Below are 11,039 nucleotides of genomic sequence, written 5' to 3'. Positions count from 1 at the left end.
TCGCCCATCATCAACCCACCCTTGAATCGCCCATAAACGCCCATTATCAACCCACCCTGAATCGCCCGTCATCGCCCATCATCAACCCACCCTTGAATCGCCCATAAACGCCCATTACCAACCCACCCTGAATCGCCCGTCATCGCCCATCATCAACCCACCCTGAATCGCCCGTCATCGCCCATTACCAACCCACCCTGAATCGCCCGTCATCGCCCATCATCAACCCACCCTGAATCGCCCGTCATCGCCCATCATCAACCCACCCTGAATCGCCCGTCATCGCCCATTACCAACCCACCCTTGAATCGCCCGTCATCGCCCATTACCAACCCACCCTTGAATCGCCCGTCATCGCCCATCATCAACCCACCCTTGAATCGCCCGTCATCGCCCATCATCAACCCACCCTGAATCGCCCGTCATCGCCCATTACCAACCCACCCTTGAATCGCCCGTTATTACTGCCTTTCATTTTACTTCCTGCAACAGCCGTAATTTTTAAAAAAAAATAAGCCAAAGAGTATAACAGTTTTCACTATTGAATTCCTGGAAGAATTCCCTTTCATTGAATATCAATATCGTCTCAGAATTCTCATTTTCACAAGAACAAAAAACCAAACAAACAAACAAACAAACAAACAAACAAACATACCAATACTGACCAAGATCAGCCGGAAGATTTTTAAAAAGCCGGTATACAGGCCTTAGTCGGAAAACAAAGTATACATGAGATATAATACCGTTTTGAAGAAGGGGAAGAAAAAAAAAAAGCCTTCAGCGCAGGAGATTATCCCGGTTTTTATAACGTGAAACGGACAATAGAAATTGCTTATTACTCCTCTCTGAATAGGAAGGACGCTGGTCTATCGCAAAGTACTTTACGCCAGATCTACTAACAGACCCAGTTACCGAAATCACTGATGGGTGGGGACAGGAAGGGAGGGGGAGTAAGGTGTAAGGAAAAAACAAATCTCGACTTCAAAAATATTCCGTGATCAAGCTCTACCAACTGAGCCATCGGGAAATGATTAACTACTCCACCCTTGTGTGGGATTCCTGATCTCCCATTGTGAGGCCCTTACTGTGTCTTATATCCCCCTGTATCTGTTTTCCCTGGGTAGGGTTCCCTACCTCCACAGTGGGAAGGTAGGTACTTACCGTGTCTTCTATCACAATAGAATTTTCAAATAAAGCAAAAAACCTTGGCGTCATCATTGATAAAGATCTTTCCATGACAAGCCATGTGAATAACACCATACAATCTATGTACATAGAAATGAAAAAAAAAAAAAAAAGCAAAATTCGTAATTTAATACCGAAGCATATAACAGAACTTTTAATTAATTCCCTGGTTTTATCTAAATTGGACTATTGTAACTCCCTTTGGGCGAATTTAGCTAAAGACAAAATTAGCAAACTTCAGGTTGCTCAAAATAACGCAGCCAGGCTCATTGTCCGCAATAACAAAAAATACCCGTCAGCAACTCTTCTTCTCCGTGAGTTACATTGGCTTCCTGTGGAAAAAAGAGTTGCCTATAAGATTTGAACTGTTGTCTACAAATCCCTAAGCACGAACAGTCCCTCCTATATTAAAGACCTTCTAACCATATATGTCCCCAATAGAAACTTGAGGTCAAGCAATGACCAATCAATCCTTGTCAAACCTAAGCCATTGCGTAAAATAGGTGAACAGTCTTTTCAATTTTCGGCCCCCCATTTTTGGAACTCTCTCCCACCACACGTGAGATGCTCGGATTCGTTGACAACGTTCAAATCTCGCTTAAAGTTTCATCTTTTTACGTCATAATGTTGCAATATTATTTTCATATTTTGTTGTTGTTAAATTGAATTCGTATCACGTTTCCTTCACACTTGTCTCACTGTAATATGTTTTGTTTTAAATCACTGTAAAGCGCTTAGAGCCTGTGACAACGGGGTAAAGCGCTATATAAATGCCATTTATTATTATTATTATTATTATTATTATTATTATTATTATTATTATTATTATTATTATTATTATTATTATTATTATTATTATTATTATTATTATTATCATTATTATTATCCCCTGATATCTGTTTTCCAACATGCTTTCTGTCTTTGTCTTGGTATGAGATTGCTTGGTTTTGTCCCGACCCTGGCCGGAGTCCTTGGCTGGAATTCAAACAGTCAAATGTATAGTTATTGTTTTGGGAGATGATATTTTTTCCTTGTAAATCATCTCTCTGTTATGTATTATTATATTTGTTATTTTTAATGTATAATGAAATGTAAGCATTTGAGTGTATTCCCCTTTGTTGGATCTTGTGCTTGTGTCTGGGTGAGACTTATAGGTGATCTCAAACTAAGTACATTGATGCTATGCTCTTGGAATCTACATCTGATCCCTCAGTTGTTCTTTGTCTTACTCTCTCTTGGGTGCTTTAATTGTAATTCTAGAACTTTCTACTATCCCACTTTCTTCCTTTTTTACTGGCGCTGATATAACCTTAATGTGTTGCAAGCGCCGTAAAACCCTTAAAAACAAAAACAGCACATCTGTTTTCCAACTTGCTTTCTCTCTTAGGTCTTTGTCTTGGAATGAGATTACTCGGTTATGTCACGGTGCTTAGCTGAGAGGGAAAAAGTCAAATGTATAGGTATAGTTTTGGGGGATGTTTTTTTTCCTTGTAAATCATCTCTCTGTTATATATTGTTAGTAATGTATTCTTTTTGGATATATGATTTGATTTATTTTTTAAATGTTTCGTTTCAGCTGTGGATGGAAACTGGGCAAGCTGGGCAACTTGGTCAGATTGTTCAACAACTTGTGGAGGTAAGATTTCCGTTTTATAAAATTGTTTTAGTTGTTGCCTGAAAAGGGGTTTTGATCCCGAAAAAAATTCGTCTTGGCTTCTTTTGTAGTAATATTTGTCGAGTACAGATTAGATACACCGCCTCAAAACGGTATCAAAGGGCAAGACTCTATATAAATTCTATTTATTATTATTATTATTATTATTATTATTAAAACATTATTATTATTATTATTATTATTATTATTATTATTATTATTATTATTATTATTATTATTATTATTATTATTATTATTATATTATTATTATTATAACTTATTATTATTATTATTAAAACTTATTATTATTATTATCATCATCATCATCATTATTTATCATAATTTATACTGGTGATTTATTTTGCTCCTCAGGTGGCCAAAGAAGTCGCGAACGTACGTGCAGCAACCCGCCAGCAACCGATGGAGGACAACCATGTCTGGGAGGCAATGACCAATTAGAAGCGTGCAATGAGCAGGCGTGTCGTAAGTCTAATTTACACTTTATTATTATTATTATTATTATTATTATTATTATTATTATTATTATTATTATTATTATTATTATTATTATTATTATTATTATTATTATTATTATTATTATTATCATTATTATTATCCTGGAGATGGAGTGAGAAACCAAATAGATTACATACTCATCAGCAAACGTTTCCGTAACTCGGTTTTGTATGCCAAATCTATGCCGGGGGCTGACTGTAACAGCGATCGTATACCTGTGCTATGCCCCATACGAGTTAAATTGAAAATCTGCAAAAGAGGAAAGGCTAAACCTAAATACCAACTAGGCATTCTCCGGGAAGAGCAGAAGATACAAGAAAAATTTGAATTATCAGTAAGAAACAAGTTTGAAGTGCTTGGAGAACTAACAGATATAGAAGAGAAATATGAGCAGTTTAAAGACAGTGTTACTGCATCATTAGAAGAAAATGTTCCAACCACACTTAAGTTGCAGAAGAAGAAATGGATTACTCCAGAGATATTAGAACTAATGAATTAGAGAAGAAAGGCCAAAAATCAGGAAGAAAAATACAAGACTCTGAACAGGCAGATAAAAAGAAAATGCAACGAAGCTAAAGAAGACTGGATAAATGAACATGTCACGAGATAATGTCCTGCAAAGAGAAAAAATGGCAAATTCTTCCATCAGAAAATCAAAGAAGTGACAAACAAAACTAAATCAGGTGCTAAAAGTGGATGTATCAAAGAGATATGAAGTGAGTAGAAAAGTGCCAGAAGACAATAGAGAATAAAAATTTTTTCGCGGCGGTGGTGGGTTTTGAACCTGCGACCTTATTGGTACGACAACTCCGCCTGGCAGGTGAGAGCGTGGCTCTACCGTGTGAGCTATCCACGAACACAAAAATATTCGTTTCAAACCCAAAGTCATTTCTAGATCCCTCTCTCACCCACTTCTTGAGATCGCCGATTCGTTCACCACCATCGCGAAGTAATTTTGACCAGCAGTTAAGCTTAATAGCCAATATTCTCATCACAAACATATAACATAGAAACGATTGAGACATTGAGTATGCTCCGGTGTATGGGGTGAATTTTTAATTCAGAAAAGTGAGTGGAGCAGGCACTTATGTTGGTAACAACAAGATATGAAGAAAAATTTTATTCTCTATTGTCTTCTGGCACTTTTCTACTCACTTCATATCTTGTTGTTACCAACATAAGTGCCTGCTCCACTCACTTTTCTGAATTAAAAATTCACCCCATACACCGGAGCATACTCAATGTCTCAATCGTTTCTATGTTATATGTTTGTGATGAGAATATTGGCTATTAAGCTTAACTGCTGGTCAAAATTACTTCGCGATGGTGGTGAACGAATCGGCGATCTCAAGAAGTGGGTGAGAGAGGGATCTAGAAATGACTTTGGGTTTGAAACGAATATTTTTGTGTTCGTGGATAGCTCACACGGTAGAGCCACGCTCTCACCTGCCAGGCGGAGTTGTCGTACCAATAAGGTCGCAGGTTCAAACCCCACCACCGCCGCGAAAAAAAATTTATTCTCTATTGTCTTCTGGCACTTTTCTACTCACTTCATATCTTGTTGTTACCAACATAAGTGCCTGCTCCACTCACTTTTCTGAATTAAAAATTCACCCCATACACCGGAGCATACTCAATGTCTCAATCGTTTCTATGTTATATGTTTGTGATGAGAATATTGGCTATTAAGCTTAACTGCTGGTCAAAATTACTTCGCGATGGTGGTGAACGAATCGGCGATCTCAAGAAGTGGGTGAGAGAGGGATCTAGAAATGACTTTGGGTTTGAAACGAATATTTTTGTGTTCGTGGATAGCTCACACGGTAGAGCCACGCTCTCACCTGCCAGGCGGAGTTGTCGTATCAATAAGGTCGCAGGTTCAAACCCCACCACCGCCGCGAAAAAAAATTTATTCTCTATTGTCTTCTGGCACTTTTCTACTCACTTCATATCTTGTTGTTACCAACATAAGTGCCTGCTCCACTCACTTTTCTGAATTAAAAATGTATACAAAGACAAGCGTGGAAACACCATCATGGACAAAGACTGCATTCTAAACAGATGGTCAGAATATATTGAAGAACTTTTTTTTGATAATCGAGGAGAAATGCCTATGATAAAAGAACTGGAAGGGCCTTCTGTAATGAAAGATGAAGTTAGGAACGTCATGAAAAGCATGAAAAATGGAAAAGCTACAGGACCTGATGCCATAACAATTGAAGCCTTGACTGGCCTGGGTGAATGGGGGATTGAATTCATCACAAACCTAAATCAAGTGTATGACACAGGAAAATGCCAACTGATATAAAACGATCCATTTTTATAGCATTACCAAAAAAAGCCAGGGGCAGTTGATTGTGAACAACACAGAACTATTAGCCCAATGAGCCACCTCACAAAAATTCTTTTGAAGATAATTTTACTAAGAATAAGAAATAAAATACGACCTGAAATTGGGGAGATGCAATTTGGTTTTGTTGAGGACAAGGGTACCAGAAATGGAATATTCACATTATCAATGCTGATGGAAAGATGTATTGAAGTAAATAAAGATCTGTATATGTGTTTCATCGACTATTCAAAAGCCTTTGATAAAGTACAACACGAAAAACTATTCAAAATTCTATCATCCTTGGACATTGATGGTAAAGATTTAAGAATATTACGGAATTTGTACTGGGAACAAGAAGCAGCGGTGCGTGTTGACAACGATCTTAGCAGTTTTACACCTATTAGAAGAGGAGTTAGGCAGGGGTGTGTTTTGTCTCCAGATTTATTCAACCTTTATAGCGAAATGATATTAAGAGATATCGAACATAAGAAGGGGGTGTGTATTGGAGGACAGAATGTAACAAATCTGAGGTATGCAGATGATACGGTTCTACTGGCAGAATCTGAACATGAACTACAAGAATTACTGGATGTTGTAGTCAGGAGTAGTGAAAATATGGGACTGGAACTGAATATATCTAAAACAGAATGTATGACGGTATCTAAAAATAATTACCCACCAGCCTGTGTAATAACAAGCAGAGGACAAACAATACAACAAGTTGAATGTTTCAAATATTTAGGCTTCAGTGTAACATCCAATGGAAAAACCGATTGTGAAATAAAGAAAAGAATAGGTATGGCGAAGAATGCATTCAACCAGCTGCATACAATTATGAAAAACAGGAATATTAGCATGAAAACAAAAATCAAAGTCCTGGATTGCTATGTACTGCCTGTGCTGCTATATGGTTGTGAGAGCTGGACCATAAACAAGACCATGGACTGGAGGCAGCGGAAATGTGGTTTTACAGAAGAATGATGAGGGTGTCATGGGTGGAAAGGAAAAGAAATGAAGAAATTTTAGAAATGGCAAACAGAAAAAGATCACTGATAAAAAAAATCATCAAACGCCAAATGGAATTTTTAGGACACACTATCCGCCACCCTGGTTTGGAAGTACTCGCCTTGACTGGAAATATGAATGGAAAAAGAATAAGAGGAAGACAAAGAATAACTTATTTGAAAGGGATAAGAACTTGGACAGATGAAGCTGAGAAAGGTAGCGCTGCTTTAATAGAATTGGCAAGAGATAGATCAGCTTGGCGGAAGATGACCTCCGACGTCTGTTTCAGATATGGAACTACATGAATGAATGAATGAATCATTATTATTATTATCACTATTATTATTATTATTATTATTATTATTATTATTATTATTATTATTATTATTATTATTATTATTATTATCATCACTATTATTAATATTATTATTATTTTAATTGTTATTTTTATTATGGGGGGGGGGGGGGGGGGGTGGAAGAGTGGTTAAGGCATTGCACTGTGACCCGGAAGGTCCCGAGTTCGAGCCCCGCTTCAGGCACTTTCGTTTTTGTCCTTAATCAAGATTATCAACGCCCAGTTTGCTCACTTGGACAGCATGGGTGATTCAAATTGACATCAGACATCTTGTTTGATGGGTTATATCTATATTCCTTCATGGAATGCCGAGGCGACGATATCTTATGATGTCGTGGCGGAAGCGCATCATTTAATTTATTATTCATGTTATTATCACTATTCTTCTACTTATTATTATTATAAAAATAAAACAACATAAAACGTGAGCCTTTATATAGCGCAATATCCATTTAACATGCTCAAAGGGCTTTGCGAGTGGTCCCTGGCCAACAGCAGCATTAAACATTTAGGACGGGACATGACGCCTGTTTGGCAATATTACAAAATGTTTTTCGGACAGAGACAACGCTTTTAACTACAAGGTACTCATTTTACACCTGAGTACAGTGAGAGAATGTGCGTAAAGAGCCTTCTCCAAGGACTCAACTATGAACTGAGTGAGGTTCGAACCCAGGAACTTCCTATCCGAAAGCGAGTGTCATACCACTTGACCACATAGCCGCATTATATATATATATATATATATATATATATATATATATATATATATATATATATATATATATATATATATATATATATATATATATATATATATATATAAAAGCAAGTTTTCTTTTCTTCTTTTCTGTCGTAGTTATATCGTCAATCCTTTGGTTTATTTCACATTATTTGATTAACTGGTAGATACTGATGAAAACGAATTTGAATTTTTTCCTTGGTTTTTCAATAACTTTTTATTTGAGTATTTTTGTAACGAAAGACAGGAAACGAGTTTTTGGTACTGGTACATAAAAAAATATTTAAAAATCGAGTAATCTTTTGTCTTTTCATTATCGTAATATTGGGTTACATGGGCCAGCAGGGGTTACTTATTTACTTAGGCCCTTCACCTCTTTGCCCTGACATGGCGGTTTATTGCAAATAAAACTCCCAAGTTTGTTTGTTTTTTTTTTTTTTTTTTTTTTGGGGGGGGGGGGGGGGGGGGGGGGGGGGGGGGGGCGTTTGGTTCCAAAATCTCGCAAATTTGCAAACATTTACTCTAAAAATGCAGATTTTGCAACAACAAAAAATGCAGATTTTGCGGCCGCAAAGCAAATCAGTAATTTTTTTTTGCGGCGGCAAGCGATGCAAAAAAAAAAAAAACAAAAAAAAACTGCCATGCCATGCCAGATTGGCCATCGACGAATCCCCTTCACCTTGTCCGGCTTTGTGACATCTCAGCTCCTCTCCACGTTAAGCCTTCAGTTTTTAGGGTATCCATCAAAGACTTTCTTACTCCAGCTATTTCTAGGCCGTCCTCTCTTCCACGTTCCCTGCGGGTTCCACGAAGAGCCTGCCTGGTATATAATGTTTGTTGCAGGCCTTCCCAGGGTGTGGCCAAGCCATTTCCACCTCCTCTTCTTTATTATTTATACTTCTATTTCTTCTTGGCCTGTCATTTCCCATAGATCTGAATTTCTATTTTTGTCATGCCGTTGAGTTATGGGCTACTTTTATCTTTAAAAAATTTAGTGCACCCAAAACTATCATTTTTTCAAAATCTAACTACAGTTAGTATTGTTTTCACTCATAAGATTTAGAAAGAAAACAAAAAGTTTTTGGGTACACTAATCTTTTTCAATAAAAGCGGCTCAAGTAACCCCCCTGTGGGCCTACGAAACCTCATGATACAATAATGTAAAAATACTATTTTTCAGCTGTTGACGGTGGATATGAAAGCTGGTCGTCTTGGACTGCGTGTTCGGCATCTTGTGGAGGTAAAGACGGGAAAGGGGGAGGGATGTGGTTTAGGGGGGGGGGGGGGGAGAGAGATTTTGGTACTTGGATATTTTGTATGTACTTGTAGCATTTCTTCTGTAGTAACAGTAGTTGTAGTGTTAGTGTAAAGACGGGGAAGGGAGAGAGAGAGAGAGAGAGAGAGAGAGAGAGAGAGAGAGAGAGAGAGAGAGAGAGAGAGAGAGAGAGAGAGAGAGAGAGAGAGAGAGAGAGAGAGAGAGAGAAGAGATTTTGGTAGTTGTAGTAGTAATCTTATAATTATAATAGTAAAAAAAAAAAAATTTCAATGTCATATTCCAGGAGGCACCAGGTCAAGGTCAAGGTCATGCAATAGCCCCACCCCTGAGCATGGAGGATTGGAGTGTCAAGGAGAGAATGCGGAAGCAGAAGACTGTAACCGGCAAGCCTGTGGTAAATATGTCACGTGATGTTATTGTTTCATCATCAAGATCATTGCCTTTTTCACCCTGGGTCAGGATAAAGGCCACAGAAAACGGTTTCCAGCCCTCTCTATCCTGAGCTAACTTCTTTTTTATTATCTCGTTCCATGTCTTATTACTTCTCTGTATATCAGCTTCTTTAATTCTTCTTCATGTTCTCCTTTCGGCTTTGTCTGTTGTCCTTCATAAATTCTGTCATTGCAGAAACTCTTCTGTCGCCCAAGCTATAAAAAAGGATTTGATTGTTCCATCTGCGTTTATGTAACGGTTTGAGTTTTACGGAAGGGGTGTTTACCCTTCGACAATCCACAACCTGGAGGACCAGGTGACTCAAAAATGGGCGAGTCACACACCATTAGTCGCCTTTTACGACACGCTGGCTTGGCGTTGGGCTATTATTGCACCGTCTCAGTTGAGGGACCCTGGACACCACACTTTGTCTTTAAGGCCATTTGTTTACATCCCAATATTTTTACACAGAAAGGACGGGCCGAATATTTCTGTTGTTTTTTTAGTAATGTATTGTTTGTTTTTATTGTTTTTAAGGGTTTTACGGCGCTTGCAACACATTTAGGTCATATCAGCGCCAGTAAAAAGGAAGAAAATGGGATAGTATAAAAGTTCTAGAGTTACAATTAAAGCACCATAGAAAAAGTAAGACAAAGGGTAATTGGTTCAAATACAAATAAAGCACCCAAGAATAGGTAAGTGGAGTTGGTTCAAATAGGAAACAGATGTAGATTCCAAGAGCATACCATCAATGTACTTAATTTGAGATCACCTAAAAGCCTCATCCAGACACGAACACAGGATCTCACTAAAAGGAACACACTCAAATGCTCACATTATAAATTCAAAACAACAAATATAATACATAACAGAGAGATGATTTACAAGGAAAAAAAAATATCTTCCAAAACTATAACTATACATTTGACTGTTTCCCTCCCAGCCAAGGACTCCGGCCAGGGACAAAACTCAGTAATCTCATTCCAAGACAATGACAGAAAGCAATTGGAAAACAGATACAGGGGGATAGAAGACACAGTACCTCCTTGCCCACTATGGGAGGTCAGGAACCCCACACAGGTATTGCAATGGCCCCATCCTTCAGCACAGAAGGCTTGCCTATAGTAATTAAGGGTTTTGCTGAGCTCGTCTGTGACAACTTTTACGGATTGCATTTGTATATTAATTCTATTTTCATATCGTTCTCAGAGGAAAGATGTCATACAGACCCACCCGCCAATTAACCCAAGGCATGCAAAGAGGACACAGCACAGACAGACAGAAGACACCAATGTCTGTAAAATAAAAATCATAGATTTCATTTGACATACTCACATTCTGTCTTGAGTTGCTTGTTTTTTGTTTGGGAAAATTGTATAGTAAAAAAAATTCCAGATTCACAATTAATGCACACGAGAAAAGTAAGACAGATGGGAAATGGTACGAATAGGAAATAGATGAAGATTCCAAGAGCACACCATCAGTGTACTTAGTTTGACCTTTAAAGTCTCATCCTGACACATGCACAGGTTCCCACTAAGA

At 37.9% G+C, this 11,039-nt stretch overlaps 1 protein-coding gene across 1 annotated transcript in view; it reads left to right on the top strand.

Annotated features, from left to right (window-relative positions):
- The window catches only part of LOC144979233 (coadhesin-like), a 15,657-nt gene extending 4,824 nt beyond the window's left edge, over nt 1-10,833 (top strand). The window contains exons 5-9 of the mRNA XM_078925840.1: nt 2,762-2,821; nt 3,212-3,322; nt 8,970-9,029; nt 9,349-9,459; nt 10,707-10,833. Of these exons, the coding sequence (XP_078781966.1) occupies nt 2,762-2,821; nt 3,212-3,322; nt 8,970-9,029; nt 9,349-9,459; nt 10,707-10,741 (377 nt within the window). The 3' untranslated portion in view covers nt 10,742-10,833. The remainder of the gene's footprint in view (nt 1-2,761; nt 2,822-3,211; nt 3,323-8,969; nt 9,030-9,348; nt 9,460-10,706) is intronic.
- The last annotated feature ends 206 nt before the right edge of the window (nt 10,834-11,039 follow it).

This window comes from Berghia stephanieae, chromosome 9, assembly GCF_034508935.2.
Source record: "Berghia stephanieae isolate SIO BIC M18660-M18661 chromosome 9, UCSD_Bste_1.3, whole genome shotgun sequence".
Classification (NCBI taxonomy): domain Eukaryota; kingdom Metazoa; phylum Mollusca; class Gastropoda; order Nudibranchia; family Aeolidiidae; genus Berghia; species Berghia stephanieae.
This window is presented reverse-complemented; position numbering and strand designations above follow the sequence as displayed.